The sequence below is a fragment of the Saccharomycodes ludwigii genome, chromosome I, assembly GCF_020623625.1.
Source record: "Saccharomycodes ludwigii strain NBRC 1722 chromosome I, whole genome shotgun sequence".
Classification (NCBI taxonomy): Eukaryota; Fungi; Ascomycota; class Saccharomycetes; order Saccharomycodales; family Saccharomycodaceae; genus Saccharomycodes; species Saccharomycodes ludwigii.
The window spans coordinates 2139075-2159586 of record NC_060200.1 but is presented as its reverse complement, the minus strand read 5'-3'; the positions used below and the strand labels follow the sequence as shown (position 1 = coordinate 2159586).

General features: G+C 30.5%; 11 protein-coding genes across 11 annotated transcripts; 4 read left to right on the top strand and 7 right to left on the bottom strand.

Annotated features, from left to right (window-relative positions):
- Window positions 1-316: 316 nt before the first annotated feature.
- Window positions 317-1972, top strand: MVP1 (Mvp1p; the record flags this gene model as incomplete). Its single annotated transcript, XM_046079911.1, has 1 exon — window positions 317-1972. The coding sequence occupies one exon, from the start codon at window positions 317-319 to the stop codon at window positions 1970-1972; it is 1656 nt and encodes a 551-aa protein (XP_045937228.1).
- Window positions 1973-2194: 222 nt separating this feature from the next.
- On the bottom strand, window positions 2195-3298 carry RCL1 (rRNA-processing endoribonuclease; the record flags this gene model as incomplete). Its single annotated transcript, XM_046079910.1, has 1 exon — window positions 2195-3298. The coding sequence occupies one exon, from the start codon at window positions 3296-3298 to the stop codon at window positions 2195-2197; it is 1104 nt and encodes a 367-aa protein (XP_045937227.1).
- Window positions 3299-3874: 576 nt separating this feature from the next.
- Window positions 3875-4945, top strand: TAF4 (Taf4p; the record flags this gene model as incomplete). Its single annotated transcript, XM_046079909.1, has 1 exon — window positions 3875-4945. The coding sequence occupies one exon, from the start codon at window positions 3875-3877 to the stop codon at window positions 4943-4945; it is 1071 nt and encodes a 356-aa protein (XP_045937226.1).
- Window positions 4946-5196: 251 nt separating this feature from the next.
- On the bottom strand, window positions 5197-7209 carry SCDLUD_000922 (lysophospholipase family protein; the record flags this gene model as incomplete). The annotated part of the gene is made up of 1 exon (XM_046079908.1): window positions 5197-7209. One exon carries the CDS (start codon window positions 7207-7209, stop codon window positions 5197-5199), a length of 2013 nt encoding a protein of 670 aa, XP_045937225.1.
- Window positions 7210-8339: 1130 nt separating this feature from the next.
- On the top strand, window positions 8340-8945 carry DDP1 (polyphosphatase DDP1; the record flags this gene model as incomplete). The annotated part of the gene is made up of 1 exon (XM_046079907.1): window positions 8340-8945. The coding sequence occupies one exon, from the start codon at window positions 8340-8342 to the stop codon at window positions 8943-8945; it is 606 nt and encodes a 201-aa protein (XP_045937224.1).
- Window positions 8946-9115: 170 nt separating this feature from the next.
- Window positions 9116-10051, bottom strand: GET4 (the record flags this gene model as incomplete). Its single annotated transcript, XM_046079906.1, has 1 exon — window positions 9116-10051. The coding sequence occupies one exon, from the start codon at window positions 10049-10051 to the stop codon at window positions 9116-9118; it is 936 nt and encodes a 311-aa protein (XP_045937223.1).
- Window positions 10052-10676: 625 nt separating this feature from the next.
- SEY1 (dynamin-like GTPase SEY1) lies at window positions 10677-13124 on the top strand (the record flags this gene model as incomplete). Its single annotated transcript, XM_046079905.1, has 1 exon — window positions 10677-13124. One exon carries the CDS (start codon window positions 10677-10679, stop codon window positions 13122-13124), a length of 2448 nt encoding a protein of 815 aa, XP_045937222.1.
- A 287-nt stretch (window positions 13125-13411) lies between these two features.
- On the bottom strand, window positions 13412-14884 carry SWT1 (mRNA-processing endoribonuclease; the record flags this gene model as incomplete). Its single annotated transcript, XM_046081528.1, has 1 exon — window positions 13412-14884. One exon carries the CDS (start codon window positions 14882-14884, stop codon window positions 13412-13414), a length of 1473 nt encoding a protein of 490 aa, XP_045937221.1.
- A 1361-nt stretch (window positions 14885-16245) lies between these two features.
- Window positions 16246-16449, bottom strand: RPS28A (40S ribosomal protein eS28; the record flags this gene model as incomplete). The annotated part of the gene is made up of 1 exon (XM_046079904.1): window positions 16246-16449. The coding sequence occupies one exon, from the start codon at window positions 16447-16449 to the stop codon at window positions 16246-16248; it is 204 nt and encodes a 67-aa protein (XP_045937220.1).
- Window positions 16450-16589: 140 nt separating this feature from the next.
- Window positions 16590-17090, bottom strand: SCDLUD_000916 (uncharacterized protein; the record flags this gene model as incomplete). Its single annotated transcript, XM_046076944.1, has 1 exon — window positions 16590-17090. One exon carries the CDS (start codon window positions 17088-17090, stop codon window positions 16590-16592), a length of 501 nt encoding a protein of 166 aa, XP_045937219.1.
- A 76-nt stretch (window positions 17091-17166) lies between these two features.
- Window positions 17167-19923, bottom strand: RED1 (Red1p; the record flags this gene model as incomplete). The annotated part of the gene is made up of 1 exon (XM_046079903.1): window positions 17167-19923. The coding sequence occupies one exon, from the start codon at window positions 19921-19923 to the stop codon at window positions 17167-17169; it is 2757 nt and encodes a 918-aa protein (XP_045937218.1).
- Between the last annotated feature and the right edge of the window lie 589 nt (window positions 19924-20512).

Genomic DNA, 20512 nt, shown 5'->3' with positions numbered 1-20512 from the left:
TGATGCTTCTACATTGTGTATGCCGTCAAGTATTGCGAGCTGCCCTTTTTTTATTTTTTTTTTTATTTTTTTTAATTTTTTTTTTTAATTTTACTAAAGGATGATAAAAAAAAAAAGTTTAACACAACAGCCAAACGCATTAAATTATAAAACACTTTTTTTTTTGTTTATGTAAATTCTTTGGGATACATTCACCTTTACCAAGAAAAGTTTAACTATTTAACCCATATATAATTTAAGAACTATTTTTTTTTTTTAAAAAAAAAAAAGGAATAATATCAATAACATCAACAACAATAATAAACAACTACTAAAAATGAATTTACTGAATAATGAACCTGACCCTTGGGCTGACGAGTTCAATAAAAGAACTGAAGAAAATAAGGAAAATAATAAAACAACATACACCGAGTTACCTAACACTAATGACACCACTGATTCTCGCATGTCATTTAGCACTTGGAACAATAACAACGTGGATGAATTAGTTTCCACCAACTCAGACACACACATTGGGTCCGTGTGGGGGAATAATACTATTGCCACCATCACAAATAATAACAATAATAATATTAGCCCGCTAACTGATGCCTTTGAGGATAACTTATCAAATAACACCAAAATCACAGCACTTACTTTTACTAATGCTTTAGATAATCCACTATCTTCACCACAAATTATGCATGCTAAAAACAGAAATGGTATTTTGGGAGGTCCACTTGTCCAAAATGACTATGAAGAGGAAGAATTGGATACAGATGATGAGCTTTGGTTCCAGAACGCAAGAAAAACTTTTAATAGTTTAGAGCGTGATTTAGTGGAAATCGAAGAATTGCCGGAGCGAGAGGGATTATTATTCAAACATACTAATTACCTAATACGCCCTTTGATTGTATTACCTAACCCAGTGGTAACTCTCCCCAACGATTCAAGCAAAAAAGTTGTTCGTCGCTATTCAGATTTTGTTTGGCTACAAGAAGTTTTATTAAAAAAATATCCATTCAGACTAATACCCGAATTGCCCCCCAAAATGATTGGTTCGCAAAATAAGGATCCAATTTTCTTGGAAAGAAGGAGGTTAGGTTTGTCGAGATTTACCAATTTAATCATGAAACATCCGGTGCTAAAAAATGACGATCTAGTTTTGACCTTTTTAACAGTCCCTACTGACTTATCCACCTGGAGGAAACAAGCTATTTATGATACCACTGAAGAGTTTTCTGACAAAAAAATAGACAAAAAATTTGTCAAGATGTGGAAAAATGAATATTCTGAAATTTGGAATTCATTAAGAGATAATTTAGATACATCGTTGGAATATTGGACCAAAATAACCATACTAATAGAAAGATACGAGAAGAGAATGAAGGCTGCTGCAATGGAAAGGTATCAATTGAAACATTATTTAGATAAATTCACTAAAGAATGCACTTCCAAATTGTATCCATTAGACAAAGATACTACGGTGGCAGATATTAACACACACTTTGAAATGATAGAAGCTCATTTGGATACATGTGTGGACTTGACTTTAAAAGAAAATAAAGAAGTGAAGAAAACTTTAAGTGAAAAATTTAAAACTTATATCGAAATTCTATTTGCATTAAAGGGGTTATTCGAAAGATATGAAATGATGGCAGGCAGTACTGTTCCGCAATTACAAAGAAGAATTGAATTAAATGCAGAAAAACTAGAGTCTATGAGAGGGAAGCCAGATTTGAGGGGTGCTGTTTACGACAAATTAGAGGCTAGTATTAAACAGGACAGAAAAAGTATACAAGAACAACTTAACAGGTCGTGGTTAATTAAGGAATGTATTTTACAGGAATTTGCTATATTCCATGAAACTCAGTTTTTAGTGACCAATATGTTCCGTGAATGGGCTGCTTTGCAGGGTAAATATATGGATTTAAATTCTAATGCATGGGATAAATTACAAAATAATTTAGAAAACATGCCGCTAAGTAGGTGATGTATATATTCTTTCTTTATTTATTGTATATATATATATATATATATATGTGTGTGTGTTTTATATTACTAAAAAGAAAGGAATAATAATAATAATAATAATAATAATAATAATAATAATAATAATATAAAACAAAATATATGCATATATGCACGTACTATATAAAGATATATATGAGTAAGAAGAGGGGGGAAAGAGCAAAGAAAACTACTATTCATACGCTTATGCTATTTTCTTATTAGTATTGGTAAAACCTATACCTTTTATAGTTAATAACATATCATCTTCGTCATCATCACAGTCTTGAAGAAAAACTTGGGTACCGAACAAATTTTTGATGTCCCTTAACAACGTTATAAACTTCGCATCTATTTCTTTCTTAGAAATTCGTAATCTACCTAAATCTTCTTTACCAATAACCATATATACAATAGCCAGGGCCAATTGATTCCGACCAACAACACTACTACATGATATTTCTTCTAATAAATGATAAGCAGCTTTCATGCCAATGTCTTCAGGAACATCACCGGGACCACTTACACATTCAGAAAAATACCTCCAGCCGCTTTTATTCTCTGCAACCAATGTTATACCCCAGCCAGGCGATTTCCCTGAGTTTTCACCTCTCCATACATCAGCAGTAATATTAACCTCACAACCAACATTTTTTAAAACCTTCCTACTTGCTTCAATCATTCTATTTACCATCGAAGGACTAACCCTTGTTGAATATGCAACGCCCCTAATGGTATTAATCATTGGTTTATCAATAGCATGCATTGTTACTGGTTGGGCAATCAACGAATCCACTACTAAATGGACCTCACCACCACCCAACGGAGGAGAGCCTCTTTTCAAAGTGTGCAAGGCGCATTCTCTAACGCCAAATTTTTCTAGAATGGGCAACAACCCCCATTTAAGAGCATCCAAACCAGGATCTACATGAGAAGAGGTAATTCCTTTAAATAAAATAGAAAATTTTTTCTTGGAGAATGGCGCTAGATATAACATCGGCTCAACGAAATAACCAACTGCTTTAGAATTTGGACAATTATGTGTGTATGTCCCACCGGTGATAATACCTGGTTTATAAATGATCGTTGTACCAGTGTAGGAGATTTCAATTAGTGAACCGTTAGTGACCGCTTCGATTAGTCTTAGAAAAGACACTTCATAGTCTTTTAAACCTGGATTAAAATCTTCTGAACGTATTTTCTCAATTTTGATTGGTTTACCTGCCAAAGTAGCCATCACTATTCTTAAACGAAAATTTTTAGATCCTTGAAATACAACGTATTTTAAAGAGGATGATTTTAAAGACATTTCTTACCGTCTTGTGCTTTCCTTTTTTTTTTTTTTTTTTTTTTTTTCTTTTTTTCGGTTATTCTTATTTTCACTGGTTACAAAATAAAAATTAGATCAATTTTTTGGTTAGTGTTTTGTAGCATGGAAACTTTGAAAAGATTAAATAACTATTTCATCTATTTGAAAAAGCAATTCCAAACCATAAAACAAAAACTATTAAAAAATAGTAAAAAAAAAAAAAAAAGCTTTTAAAAAAGAAACGTTAAATTTTTTTTTTTTTTTCTTAGAGCTGTTATCATTTTGAACGGCAAAGCAACTGCACACGGTTTATTAATTTTTTCCATAATTATAAAAACCTTTTTATTTATTTGTGATAAATAAATAAAGTAATATGCAATCAATAATACAATCTCAAAAACATTTCTATCCACCTCTTTCATTTACACATCTATGCATTCTATTTTGTCCTGTTTAGAACTTGCAAGAAAACTTATTAATTAATATTCAAAATCTGAAGAAGAAGAAGAAGAAGAGGGAAAAAAAAAAAAAAAAAAAAAAAGAAAAGAATAAAAATAATTGTGCTAGTGGTATTAAATGTCAACTAATAATAACAACAACCCAAATGACAATGATAGTATCAAGAAGGACAATGTTTTTCCAAAGGGATCGGAGCTATCCGCTAAAAAAAAAACTACAACAACACCTATAATTGTGCCTACTACCAATAATAAAACAACTGAGCCGTCCACTGATCCAGATAAATTAGGTGATGCATTATTATCAGCAGGTGTTAATCTTCATGAAGAAGAGGCTTTATTAAATGCACAATATTCCAAGCAAGGTACAAGTAATAACAAAGGTAATAATGGAAGCAATGTCGATACACCTGGTGGAAAAAAGAGTACAAGTAGGAAAGTTACCCATTTACCACCTGTACAGCCCTTTCTACACCCATTCCACGTGAACAGAGCAATGAGGAAAGTTATGAAGGAGAATAAGTTTGGACTATCTAAAATCAAAAGGGAACCTATGGATTTGGAAAAGGAGAAGCCTGAAATCTTATTACAAATGAGTACTGCCTGTGAACTGTATATGAAAGATTTGATAGTAAATGCGTTAGTTTTATCAAGACATCGTCGTAAAAGCAGTTTTAAAAATGTGCACAGTTTGAGCAATAGTAGTAACAGTGGGATAATAACGGAGAGAAGTGAAGTATCTAAAGCTTTGAGGAAAATTGCTTTGGAAGAAAAAAGACTAGAAGAAAAAAGATTGAAAAAAAGGCAAGATCATGGGCTAGAAAAGAAGGAATCTACTAAAATTAGAGCACTAAATGAAGAAGAATCAATGGCAAAAGCCTCTAATGCTACTGCAAATTTAATGATGGGTACCAAGAAGAAATATAGCTGGTTAACTTCATCATCCTCATCATCGTCGTCCTTATCTAAATCAAGCTCAGGTATGCATACAATAGTTGGTGGTAGAGAACCTGCTGGCCCAGTTGCAAATGCTATAAATGTCAGAGGGGAAATGGGCATTAAATACAAAGAAGCTAGGGAAGAATCTGGAATCGTTATGAGAGATTTTTTACGTGCATTAGAGAATAGAAGGGTTGGTACTGATATAAATAGTATAATATCGAAAGGCTATGCTAGAATTAGAGATTGAATTGAAAAAAAAAAAAAAAATAAAAAATAAAAAAAAAAAAACTTATGATTGCCATTTTATTTAATTGTGGATTTTCGTCATAATGAATCAAGTTATAAAATATAGCATATAGAATGGAAATTAAATAGATTAAATAATGACATTATCACTTATGGGGGTTTTTTTTTCCTGAGTAATTCAAAAAAAAAAAAAAAAAAAAAAAAAACTTACCAATAAAAGAAAAATCCATTATTCCTTGTCTTCTTTTTTCCTTAAACAAATGCGATCAAATTAAATACAGTAGCCAAAACCAAATATATACCTTGGGCAACTCCATTGGCATTGGCATTAGCACCGTTTTTTTGTTTAGTAGAAGAACTTGAACTAGAAGTAGCAGTAACAGTAGAACTACCGCTAACACTAACACTAGCACTAGCACTAGCACTGCCAGAGACATCGTCATCATACATAAAAGATGTGGAAGAAACTTTGCTTTGCAAGTCATAAGTAGGCAAAGCAGTTTCGTTTCTTTTACCATTCCAACAATACTTATCGAAACATTTTTGACAACCATCAGGGAAAGTCAAATTCATTCTTTCCTGAGATCTTCTAATGATAGCACAGGCAATACAAGCCCCATATTCATTATCTTCAGTGAAATTATTCCTGGTGACGACCTCAAACCCATTTTTAATCATGGATAAACGTTCCTTTTCATCATAAGACATTTTGAAAGTACTCTTATTGGATAGGTAGGACTGTTCATTGTTAGCGATATAAACCACTAGTGGCGGAATATAAGTCAAGTCAGTCAAATTAGAAGAATCACAACCGAAAAACACTGGTCTTTCGGTCAATCCTTCATTTATAATTGTTGTTTGGTCTGGAACATATGGAAATGCCAAATAAGACCCAACGTCATTGAATTGACGTTCATAAGTGTAAACAATACTCTCACCATCTGGCCAACTCTCTTCAGTATCCGCACTGCTATCTAAAGCAAAAATAATATCAACACCACGCTCTTGTTGCAACAATGGAACCAATGGGATATTCTGGTCATCCTCACCACCATCAACTAGGTACAAATAAGAAGAATTAGACAAGGAACCGCTAGTCTCATTCTTGTTGAAATATTCGGTTTTATAAAATGGGTTGGGTGAAAAAATAGAAATATCATCGTTATCTTCAGCCAGACCTGTTAAGTAGTCAGTTAGAATGTCCTTCAAAAAATCTGGAATAGAAGTAGTGTTCATTTGCAATAAAAATTGATTAAATAAGGTTGAAGAAGTACCTAACAAAAACCCAACGTTATCATAACCAGCAATACATTGACCTTCGGTAACTGGGGTACCATTGACGACATTAGTACCTAGATATTTAATATCGGTGAAAGCTCTTAAGGTGGGGTCCCAAGAACCTAATTCAAATGGGTTAAATTCAAAAACTGTGGAATTTAAATTAACAATCGTAGTACCTGGGTATCTACCATCGGAAACAGAAATAGGGAATGGCATCTCAGCATTAGTGAATACATCGACCTCTCTAATAGTAGACCAAGTGTACCCAACACCTCCCCTGTATAATGTTGGAAAAAAGTCATATGATAAGGCACGACCCCAGACATCAGTTAATGAAACATTAAAACCTGCATCTTGCTTGGCTTCAACAGCATCGGCAATATGATCCCATCTAGAAATGGAAGCAAATATATTGATGCCGTATGGGTTAATAATAGAATCAGTAATATCCCACATCGAATCATCTTGACCCATAGTGTCAACAATATTTTGTACAGATGTCCAATTGTTCCAGGATAAAGAACCAACCAACCAATTACCACCACTTAAACCTGCCAAATATGTGGCAGATTGTAAGATACCACCCAAACCATGTTCGTTAGCGCCATCAGTTCTATTATCTAGCCCACTCAACATCCCAGCACCACTCAACATGGCACGGTATCCACCACCAGAACAACCAATTGCAATACGTGGAATATTAGAAGAATTGGAAAAAATAGTATCAATTATTGAAGAGGAATTGGTAGTGATATTACTTAGTTGGGTGTTCAAAAAACTTTTCAAAATTGGTTTAGTAACTTGGTCCCTCTTAGAGACCCATTCGGTTTCATTTTCTGATAATTTATTGGCCTCTCTAACTAGCACAATGTCATCTGCACATGTGACATTTGCAGGAACATAACTATTATTTGGTGACCAAGCAGTAATTTTGTGTGTTAATAATAGTAGCAATGCAACACAAGTGAATGAGTATTGCACCATGTTGTATCCTTATTTTATATATATATTTTAATAGACTTTGAGATGTCTATTTTTTTTTTTTTTTTTTTTTTTTTTTTTTAAAAAATGATGTAACCTTTAGATATTTTTCTAATTGTTCTTTGTTTATATACTGTTAAATATGATGATATTATCTGGCTACGAGAAGTTAGAAACAGGCCAAGAAGAAAAAGAGGAAAAAAAGAAAAAAAAAAAACTGACGAATTTAAAAGAAATCCGGAACTAAATAGAATTTATATATATATATTTATGCTGTTAATACTGCATTTACAGCATTATTTAAGCCTCCTTTTTTTTTTTTTTTTTTTTTCATCTTTTTTAATGTAGAGTTTACAAATGAAGCAATAAATAAATAAATAAATGAATAAATGAATAAGTGCCATTGTTGTCGGTGATAGGCTTAACAATTAAAAACGTTCGAAATATACATATATTAATAATCGCCCAGTGTTATAAAAACCTTTACCTCGTGACCTATGCTGTCCCAGGCACCTTCTACGTAATATTACTTATATAGTTTTACTTTTCTTTCTTGCCCCTATTCTTAAATATTATTATGAAAATCGTCTATTTCTTTATATCAGCCACCAAACTATTTTTACGCGAGCGGGGAGTAAAGAAAGAATTATACCGCGTTATACACTCGGATGAGAAATGTATGATGTATATATTTAATTTATTTTCCCTTTTAGGAACTTGTTCTACATTTGGTCACATGGTCTGCTTTATACTGTAAATTGCAAACGAGAAGGGTAATAAGACCGGGTAAAAACTATTAAAAAAAAAATACTCTTTACACGTGAGCGGTATGTACTGGGTGTTTTTCAACTCTATTTTTAGCTCCATTTTCAGCTCTGTTATAATGCGAACAAACTTAAAGGAGTGGCGGTAAAAAACAATACAAATAAATCGAAAGAATAACACAAAATGCTTTGAATTAACTTTATATTATAAATCTACATAGGCCATCAAAACACGCATGAATTCAAATATTAGTTATTAATAGATAGAAAAAGAACATTATTACTATTAGCATTACCACCAATATCATTAATATTGATAGTAAAGCATTTTAAAAAAAAATAAAGATAAAACAATATATATATATATAAATGACAAACTCTGTTGCTGATTCTAATACAACTAAACACATAAAGTTTGACAAAAATGCAGTGTCTCGTGTAGGCCGTTCAAATCAAGTTTATTCAGAACATACCGGTGCAAGGTTAGTAGCTGGTTGTGTATGTCTAAACAAGGAAAAAACACGTGTTTTGTTAGTTCAATCAACAGCCCACAAATCTAAATGGGTCTTGCCCAAAGGTGGCGTTGAAAAAGATGAATACCCTGAATTTGCTAAAACTGCATGTAGAGAAACCTGGGAAGAAGCCGGCGTTTTGGGCACAATTTCTACAATTGTGGATTTGGGGATTGTACAAGACCTCAGGCCACCCAAACACTGGGGCAATCCCAAAGCTTTTGAACAACAAGGTAATGATAATAATGCCACTGCTAAAACCATTACTGCACCACCCAGGTCTGAATTTCACTTTTTTGAAATGATTGTCGATGAATTGGTAGAGAATTATCCTGAGCGTGGTGAAAGAAATAGGAAGTGGTTTAATTATGAAGATGCTTTGAAGGAACTAGAAAGAGCCAAGAGACCTGAATTGGTAGAAATTTTAAAAAGATCAAGTTTAAACGTTTCTAATCATTTCTAACCATGAAAATAATAATATTTAATGTAATAAACACACTATAAATGAATAATGGACTTATTCTAAATATATATGGATATACAACAAAAAAAAAAAAATTTTTTTTAAAACTACATACTGTTAGTATGAAAGGGCATATATGCACAGTTTTTCCTTTTTCTTCTTTCTTATTTTTATAACCCACCTCCCAATAACCCAGACATCATATCTTGCAAAAAATTTACTGGCTTTTGGGTCTTAATTCCAAAATATTCTTGGCCTAAATATTGTAATTCGTTGCTGTATTTTGATTCTATATTGGGGAATGATTGTTTCAATCCTATAAACAAAGCTTTATTCCCACTTTGACATGTTAATAATAATAGCTCCAAAAAATTCAATTCTTCGTAGTCTGGGAAAAAGCTCAGTTCAAATTCATTTTTCTTAATTTTCCAGCTGGTAACTTTTTTCTTGTTATTATTGATAAACTTAGTTAAAAACATTTCGCCTGCTGAATATGCAAATTTTATATTAAAAATAAACAAATAATTGAGAATAATTCTGGAATAAAAATCAGCAATATTACAATCACCTTCTTCTTTACTTTCTTCTTGAGCTTGCAAATACCAATCCCACAAGAAATTAACATAGTCTTCAATAGAATCCTTAGTAGCCAAAACCATATATCTTTCGGCTTCATAACAGTAACCACCTTGTAATAATTTTTTACTCATAATATGGTGCAAGTATGGATCCCCAAATTTATATTTTCCAAATTTAATACTCCAATTATTAACACCTGTTATAACATCTTTTAAATTAGGTTCTTGTGGATCCAAAATACTTAACAATTGCACCAATCTAGAACTACTTAGATCATCAACTTGAATTTTTGCCAAGTCATAAACTTCTAATAAATAAAATATTAAATCCGTAGCTGAACCTCCTTGTTTTGCTTTGATTAATAGTTGCGCACCCTTTGCTAACAATTCAATTGCATCATCGTACTTCTTAGCCCTAACGTATCTATTAGTAATTGTCCTTAATGTTTGATGTGCTTCATAGTAATGTCCATCCTTAATTTTTGTTTCAAATCTCTCTAACGTTTTAGCCAATTTAACATTTGACATTTTTTTCTATTTACTATGAGTGACTAACGATATCTATGTATATATATATATATATATATTATTTCTGACAAAATAGCCTTTTAAATTCAATTAAAGAAAAATACCATGCAGGTTGTAATAGTAGCAACAGTATTAATGATAGTAGTAATAAAATGGGGGGAAAGAAGGAAAGAAATTAAAACTGATATCAATTTAACATAAGAAAAAAAAGAAAAAAATTTTTTGTTTGTTTGTTTGTTTTAAAGAAACAAAGAAATCTTATAAGCACTTCGTATTTGCGTTTAAGAAAGTAACGTAGAACTTTGATTTATTTTTGAGTGATACAGCACAGAAAGCTTGATTTTTTTTTTGCTTTTAGTTTTTATTCGTATTATTTCCATACGATAAATAAATAAATATAAAAAAGTTTCTCTTTTAATATCTTATTTTTCTTTTATTTTAACCCAACCATTTAAATAAAATGGTAAAAACACCTATCACACTATTTCCAATAGCTATAACTTATTTTATTTAATTGCTATTACAATATATTTCACTTAGAAGGAGAAAAGAAAAGAAAAGAAAAGAAAAAAAAAAAAAAAAAAAAAGAATATTAAAATTAATTATAATATATACTGTGCTAATAATGTCATCTTTGCCTGAAGAAACTGTCATAACGAAAACAAAAATAGAACCAGCTTTAGATCTTCAAGAAGAATTACCTATTCAATTGATCTTTGAAGATAAAAAATTTAATACTGAAGTCACACAGTACCTAACTAACACGATATCCAAAAGGGAATCACTAACTAATAACAATTATCATGTAATTTCAGTATTTGGTTCACAATCAAGTGGTAAGTCAACATTGTTAAACACTTTGTTCCACACCAATTTTGATACAATGGATGCGCAAGTCAAAAGGCAACAGACCACAAAAGGTATTTGGCTAGGTCATTCCAAATCTATAAATTGTAGTGAAAACGATTATTACCATTATTCTAATGATGCAAATAATTTAGAAAATCCTGCTGACATCTACGTCTTGGATGTTGAAGGTTCAGATGGGGCTGAGCGTGGTGAAGATCAAGAGTTTGAACGTAAAGCTGCTTTGTTTGCGTTGGCTGTTAGTGAAGTTTTGATCATTAATATGTGGGAACAGCAAGTGGGTTTGTATCAGGGTAATAATATGGGCCTTTTAAAAACTGTTTTTGAGGTAAATTTATCACTATTTGGTAAATCGGGCACCACTTTAACCGGGGACAAGCACAAAATTTTATTATTATTTATTATTAGAGATCACATCGGTGTTACTCCGTTAGAAAGTTTGCAAGAATCTATAGAAAATGAATTGGATAAAATGTGGAACACTTTGTCCAAACCGGAAGGTTACGAAGATACCACATTTCATGACTTCTTTGATGTGAAATTCAAAGGTTTGGCCCATAAAATTTTGCAAAATGATAAATTTATTGAGGGTGTCAAAAATTTGGGGGACCAAGTTATCAATAAGCCCACTGCTTCAAATAGCTTGTTTAAGCCAGAATATCACTATAACCTACCATTAGAAGGCTGGGCCCTGTATTCCGAGAACTGCTGGAATACTATTGAAAACAGCGTAGAATTGGATCTACCCACACAACAGATATTGGTAGCAAAATTCAAAACCAAAGAGTTTGCTGATGCTTCATTTAATGAGTTTACTGTAACTTTTAACAATGGCGAATGGGGATATGACCATGACCCCACATCTATTGCAGAAACATTATCCAACATAAAAAACGTGGCTTTAGAATATTATGACAAATTAGCATCAAGATATCATAAACCTGTTTATCAAGAAGAAAGAGACATATTATTGACCAATATCAAGCAGATTTATGAAGAATATTTAACTGGTTATACAAATGCCATATCTTCTGTATTATTAAATGAGTTTGACACACTGTTGCCTTTGTCTTCCAAGAAGAAGTCATTTACAGAAAGATCGGCTAGTGCAAAATCACAAATTCTTACCAAATTTGATGCTAAATTACAACCGTTCCAAAAAAGTGGATTAGTTGAGTCTGTGGACAAATATATTGACACTTTTACTAAAGTACTCGATGAAAAAATTGAAGCTGAACGTTTGAAAGAGTTTCAAAATTTGTTTAAGAAATTTGAAAAAAATATATCTAGAAAAATGACAGAAAACATTGACATATTATTATCGGATGCCTCCCCTGATTTCTGGGATAAATTATTGACCTATTTCACAAAAATTAATAAGGATTTCATGATGAATTTTGAAGTTAACCGCAGTAGCATCGGAGAGGGTATTACTGATGCTGGTGCACCTGTATACGATTTTAACTTAGGGTTTTCCAATACTGAAAACGAGCAAAAATATCAAATGTTTTTGAAGGCAAGTTGGTCTATATTTAGTGACGTTATCAAGAAAAATCTAACAGTTGGTAAATTACCAAGTGTTTTAGAAGGAGTTTTTGAGAAAAAATTTTTGTATGACGAAAATGATTCTCCAAAGTTTTTCACCAATGTTTCCACAATTGATGCTGAGGCGGAAGAGGGGAAGGATTATGCAAATAAAATGTTAGACGTTTTTTCGATAGCCAAAACCACTGATGATGATTCAGAAATTATTCCACCCGTTCAATTAGCTGATGATGATGAGGAGGAGGAGGAGGAGGAGGATGAATACAAAAAAGATAATGGCCTATTTGAAAGAAAAAGCTTTGCTCATATTTTGAATGAGACTGAAAAGGAGCGTGTCAGAATCGAGTTAAAAAAGAAAATCCAGATTGTCATCTTGCAGACTAAAAGGTCTGTCCTAACTAATTCTACCAAGATACCACCATGGATTTTTGTATTGTTAATTATTTTAGGATTCAATGAGTTCATGATGGTTTTACGACATCCATTACTATTGACCCTTTTTATTTTAGGTGTCTCATTTTGGTTTTTCATTCACAGAACCAATTCTTATAAAGCCTTCCGTCAAGTTACTGTTGTTACTGCTAAAGGCATTCAAGATGCAGCCACCGAAAAGTTAAAGGATCTTCTATTAGATGGTAAAGATAAAAAAGTAGTTGAATAAGTAAATAAACATGGATTTACTAAGGTTGATATCTGCATATTTTCTTCTTTATATATTATTGTATTTAATACTACAATTTTGTTTTATTTTTTTTATTTCTTTTATTTTTTTACTGACTTGATTTTGCTGGCTGATCAGTTAATATTTACATATAAAACTTTCTACATGTCATAGTTAATTGTGTATATACATAAAAAGGCGGGGAAATATATATATATATATATATATATATGTATATATAAAATAAATAAATAAAAAAATTTTTTTTTTTTTTTTTTTTTTTTTTTTCACATCCCACAAGATAATTGCCATCTTTTAATTAAAATCTCTAAAGATTGTTGTTGATTAGTATCCCTTTGAAGATATAAACATACTAGTATTCTGGACCATATATATACAAATTCACGCAACTCATTCACACTATTGGTACGTATTATGACAGGTATTGTATCTATATTCCAAACTTGCCGGCTATCCAATTCTGGATCGTGCTTGAAAAGTAACGCAAATACGTTTATCCAAAAATCATTGACACAATGAACTACATCAGTTAATCCAAATAAACGTACCGGCTTATTCATCTTAGCTTCTAATTGTTGTACTTCAATGCTACTTGTTAAAAAAAATTCTGTTGCCGCTAATGCTACTTTCTCTATTTCGTCATAAATTATTGATGATAGTTCTTCTAAGTTGGATGCTTCTATTATCAAAGTATTACTGGCGCCATCACAACCACCAGTACTATTGTTAATGCCACTATGGTTGTTATCAGAAAGTTTGTGTTCGTTTCCTAATCCGCTTGTGGTCTGGATTTGATTTTGAACTGTACCATCTGTACTATTAGCAACAGTATGTTTTTCGTTTTTTTGCCCAAATCTCGATTGGTTTTCAATATAGGCCATTTCTGCGATAAGTTTACTGGTGATTTGTTGTTCTTTAGTAGAAGAAATAGTTAATATTTCTTCACCTAACGCTTTAACACAGAGTAACTTATCATTTGAGATTAATATAGATAGGCAATGGTACTGGTTTTTGAAAAAAATACAACAGTCTAGGATAGCATCATCCTTAATGGTTAAATCATCTACTCTCTCATCCATTTTCTGTAAAATAACACATTTATCTTTGTTGGCTAAATATCTGTATATCCACTCGCTGGCCCACCTAGCTAAAACACCGATTGCTTCTCTTCCATTTGATGTTTTTGTTTTAGAATTTTTCAAACCATCTAGTTCTCGTACGACTTCAATAGGTATTACAATTAAATGCCCATACTGTTCATGCAATAGCCTTAACCCTTCTAGTGTCGCCAACTTAGTTAGCATTATGTTTGTATCAATTATGAAAATCGTTTTATGCCTAAAGGAGTTGACGTCATTCCTTACATTGTCTTGTCCTCTATTGTTGTCATCGATCGTGTCATGATTAAATGTGTCCTCATTACGTTGCACGTTAATATATTCCGATATCAAGTCGATATTTTGATCTTCTGAAATATCGATCATACAATAATCACCTTCTTTATCAGCCACATTCTGCTCCATAAATTTATTCAATTCTGCCAATGAATACTTCTTCCCATTTTTCCCCCTGGTAAATGTATCTAAAGCCAGGTTAATTTTATCAACAACATTGCGCATTTGACAGGTTTGATAGTTACTATCCAAGTCATGCTTATATAAGCTACTTGGAGTTTTATTAGAATTCGTCGTATAGGAAGTTTTATTTTGAAATGTGTTAAAAATATTAGGTTTTGACATCTGTACTACTGAACCATTTATTTTATATGTTATTATAACTACTGTTAGCTTTCTGCGTGATTTAAAATCCAAAATATGGAACACAATACTTGCTTGTCTTTACTTTTATTTTTCCTTCCCTTCTTCTTCGTTGTATCTTTGTAAAAATGTAATTTAGAGCATGTACCTGATGTATATATATATATATATATATATATATATATATTTTTTTTTTTTTTTATCCAAACCACTTTTTATTTGAATGGAATATCTATGTTCAATATTTGTATCAAGTTAAATTGGTGCATATTCAGGTAGTCTGTAATATTGCAGTTAGCATTCAATTAGTCAATAAGTTCATAACAGAATATATATTATATATATATATATATACACACGTTTTTTTGTTTTTCTTTTTCAATAGTAAGTGATAATGTTAGTGGTTTATTTTGTAAACCAATAGGTGTCCGAAATACAAGTATTTAAAACGTCGGTATATTTCAATTATTTTGGCATATTTAATTTTTTTTTTTTTCGAAATTTTGTCTTTTATAAAAATAAAAATAAAAATAAAAAAAAATAAAATAAATAAATAAAAGGTACGGATGCATTTATGTCACAAAATTATATTATTTCTTTCCCTCTTTATCTTTAACGATGGTAATAACACCAAATTTAATTCTTATGCACATAAATAAGTAATGCTAAAATTAATATAGAGTACAACACGAACGAAGTAAATAATTGTAATAGTTGCCAACATTGGAATATACACATAAAATTTAAAAAAGGAAGTATATTAAAAAATTGTTATTTATCTACTAACTAATAAAATACTGTAAGTATAGAATAAAAATAAAGAAACTTAGTTATATATAATTAAGCTTAAAGAACACATATAATTCAAAAAAATAAGCAGCAAGACCTACCAACACCATCTTATCAAAAACAAAATAAAAATAAAAAAAAAAGCTTAGAAGAAAATCCACAACAAATCAATTAAAACTTAGTACCATAATTACTCAAGTCCATTAATAATTGATGTTTTTACAAAACAGTTCCCACACATCGCTTTTTCTTTTTTTTTTTTTTTTTTTCTATTTGCTTAATAAATAATATCGTCATACACTCTTGGAACTTACACAATAGCACATTCTTCACAGTAGCTAAGCATTTATTTTAAAAAAAAGTATTTCCTTAAGCTAACCAGTTCTTAACTAAAACATCATTATCTTATATTCCTTTTATAAAATATTAAATTAATTTGAGTAAAATAACAACCTTCTTTCCTTTTTTTTTTTCTGCACTACGAAGTGAGGGAATTAGATTAAAAACATAAACACACAAAAAATAAAATTAGTTATAGATTTGTGGCTTATTGTTTAACGCAAACGACGAGCTTCACGTTCAGATTCCATCAAGACCAAAATGTCATTTTCTCTGACTGGACCTTTAACATTTCTAACAATAGTTCTGGAAGAATCGTCCAAAAATTCAACACGAACTTGAGTGACACCACCACGGGAACCGGTACGGCCTAAAACCTTAATAACCTTAGCTAGAGTAACTGGAGTTTTGGAGTCCATATTTAATTAATTCTTGTGTCTTGCTGTTAAGCTGCTGCTGCTGTGAGGGATCTTATTGAAATGTATAATAAAAAAATAAAGGAAAAGTAAGAGCATGAAATAACAGAAATTAAGAGTTAAAAACTACACGGTAAACAGATTTAGAACAGAAAGAAGTCTTGAAGAAAAAAAAAGTTGTACAAAAAAGTGAAGATTAAAGAAAAAAAAAGAAGAAACAAAAAGCAGGGAAAAGAAAATGAAGAAAGTGAAGAAAGTGAAGAAAAGCAAAAAAAAAAAAAAAAAAAAAAAATTAAAATAAAAATAAAATAAAAATAAAAAAAATATATATATATATATACATGTATTACGTGATTTTCTGTGTAATTATTTGTTTCAAAAAAATTTTTGTGTGCTTTTCTAAGAAAAAGAAAGAAAGAAAAAAAAAAAAAGATTGAAAATTTTACTATTCTGTATAAAAAAAAGTTAAATACTATGTGATGTATGGGTTCTTGGTTAAGATGAAAAAAAAAATTTTTTCTCTCTTTCTTTCTTTCCAAATAAACAGAAATAATATAATTATTTAATGAGGTAAAAAATTTTGTGTGTCTTTCCACTGTTCTAATAATTTTGGTTGTTTCTCTATCAAAGCACGTGCCGCCCATTGAATCAATAACATATAAACGTATAAAAAAAATATATATATATATATATATATATCTGCGTACTAATTATAACAAATTAACCATCCTTTTTATCAATCGTACTGTCGCCTACAGTATTCTTAGTAACAAATTGTTTTTGATTAATGCACTCTAGCAACTGTTTTTCGGGAAGATGCAACATACCTTGAATCTCATTGATAAAATCAATCATCCCTTTTACATCGCTTGCAAAATTTTCTTGCAATTGGTGGAATAAGTTAATGTACTTATTAGAGAATTCTTTGGTGATCCTCTTATTTAGTTCTTCGTTGATAATATTCATTTTATTTGTTAACTCAATAGAGAATCCTTTAATGGAATTGTATATTTGGTATTGTAATTGCTCAGTTATAGTGGGTGAAATAATACTCGTATTATCCACAAAAAAATTGTCTTTCTCTATATCATTCAGCATAACAGATCGAGACATTGACGTATTGCTTGGTAATAAAGTTGTTTCGTTCATGTTATTATACTTATCGCTCTCTGTTTTCGTTATTTTATTATCAGGATCAATGGCCTTTTTGTGTAGTTTGTCTGCATCATTATTATCAGTAGTATCGTCATCATTGTGTAAGCTTATATTTTCACTGGAACTACCCACGTCGATAACCACATTTCTATTGTTTGGTTTCTTACTGTCTTTGTTATTAGCAATAATGTTCTCGCTTAAAATAGATTTATGATCACAGTTGTTTTTGGTATCACTTCCCTTGTTATCCATCGCTTTCTCAAAAGTTTCTGTCATCAGTTCAGCAGGGGCTAAGCCTTGTGGTTTGCTCAACGCGAGTTCTCTTTTTACGCCAGTACCTTTGTTATCTTTACTTATTATGGGGCTGCTGGTGGTGCTTCTAACTATGCTATTTTTGAATAAATCTTTATGCTTTAGCAAGTCCTTTTTTAAAGTTTTCTTTGTAATCTTGTGATAATTTGACGATAGGGCATTGTGTGACTTTTTTCTTTTTTCATTGGTCTTAATTCTAATACCATTTAATTGTTTTAATGACATTTGTTGTGATGGTCTCTTTTTGGTATAAACTGGTGCTTTATTAATGCCAGTCATAATTAATGATGGATCTCTATTAGAAACTTTAAGTGGATTGGAGTCGATCAGAGGTAGAGAATAGTCTAGGCCCAATTCAAATTTATCTTTAGTTGAATGCAATTTGTTTTTCTTCGTTAGTGGAGAATCTTGATCGCTGATATTGTTATTCCTATGATTTTTATTATCATTTTCTTTGTTGTTATTGTTATCGTTATTATTATTATTCTCATCATCAGTGACGGGTTCTTTTCCAACTTTTAAGCTTGAATTTAAATTTTCAACAAAACTTGGGTCCCTATCCATTTTCTTAATGGTATTTTTACGATTTTTCATATTTGTGAATTTTAAAGTACTATCTTTTATTAATGAAGTTTTTGGAGTAGATAACTGCTGTTTACTCTCAATGATGGTATTGTCATCATTAGCTTTGTGCTCAACAACGTTTTTGTTCATGTTACCATTAGAAATGACACTGTGTATTTGTGCCATTTCCCCTGCAGTGACATTCTCTTTTTCTTGTTCAATATCATCGGAGGGTTCAATACCTATTTGGTCATTTTCATCATTGTCAAACTCAGTATTATTTAAAAAAATGGCAGCAATAGATTCACTAATTTTCTTTGTCTTTATAGCTTTTAAAATTCCAGTAACAGAACCAGTATTAGTAGCTGTTAGTATGAAACAGCTTGCATTTTTTAAATTTTGTAATGCCAAGACATGTGTTGACCAAACAATTTCATTGAAATCTCTAGCCAATTCAATTTTCAAATTATTTTGTAAATCTTTATATATTTTAGTACCATCAATGCTAATTCTAATAAAGATGGATTCGCAGTCCCAAATATAAATATATTGGTTAATTACTTGAACATAGCCATTTTTTTTACAAAACTTTTTAGCCCTTTTCGAAGTGGTCGTATTTTTTGTTAAATACGAAATGTTTTCAAATTCGTATAAATGGGTAAAATTCTCAACGTTAAATACATTTAAAATAAAAGTAATGCACTGGCGTGAACCATGTAATGTCCTTTGTGGATATAGTTCACTGTTAAAAAACATTTCATTGGGGTCTGTTGTGTTTACATTGACAGATTCATGTTCCCAGAAAACTGGTTTCATTAAAACACCTGTTTTTGATAGTGATCTACGGGGGAAAATGTTTGAGATTAATTCAACAATAAAATTAGCAGTTTGAAAGTTATCTAAAGTGCTAATTAACTTTCCTAGTTTTAAAGATTTGGATGGCGATTTGATCGATGAAGAAATTAATATTTTTGAATTGGAAGCTTCTTTATAAATTTTTACTAAAAGAGCAGAAAATCTCCAATTTCTCCCTAAATTGTCTAAGATGAAATCAATAAAGTTTTTGTTAAAGTTGATTTTATTAATATGATTGCATTGTAACAAATTGTCCAAAATTTTAGATAAATATGTTTCGTTAATTTTATTGGTAGTATCAGTCACAGTAGAAGGAAAATCGTTGTACCTTCCACTATCGGAGAAATTAAGCAAATGTTCAAATAAAATATGTAGAAATTCGCAACAATCAGTTAATTTAGATTTGTTTTTAATATCCAAAGTTTTGAAACACTCAATTAGATTGTCAATAAAGGTTGAATCTAAAAGATTTTTACCAGTAGCAATATATATTTTGAATTCTCTCAAAGCATTGTTATTTAATGGAGCACCTTTGTTTAGCAAATAGATAATTTTATCTGGCATGCCGCTTTGGCTATTTATTCCATTCATCTTTAATTATTTTTTTTTTTTTTCCTTTTTTTTTTTTCTACCAAACAAATAGGTCTGATGAATAAATTCATGAAAAACTCTTAGAAATAAAACAATTTATTTGAAATTCTGGTATAAGTTAAATCAATTAATCGTGTAAAAAAGTTGAATAATAATAAAAAAAGTTATTACCTTATAAAAGTTTTCATTTTTAACACCAAGATAATAAATGATTATTTAAATGATTATTAAAAAAAAAAAAAAAAAAGAAAAAAAGATGGGCGGCTAATTTTTTTTTTTATAAGATTTGTTTTCTGTATTATCCCGTAATACAATTTTTTGCTATAAACACGTACAAATATTAAAGTGTAATTTTAATTATTAAGAAAAAAAAAAAAAAAAAAAGTTTTTCGTATAAGCGGATATGTGATTAGATTTACTGGGAACATTTTTTTTTTTCTTTTCTTTGTCGTTGTTAATCTACAGAAAAAGATCGTGGAGGGTAAAGTACAAAATATGAGCAAAAGAAGAATTGTGATAACTTTTAAAACTTTTTTTTTAATAATATATATCATATATATATAATATATTTTTGTTTTTTTTGTTTCTT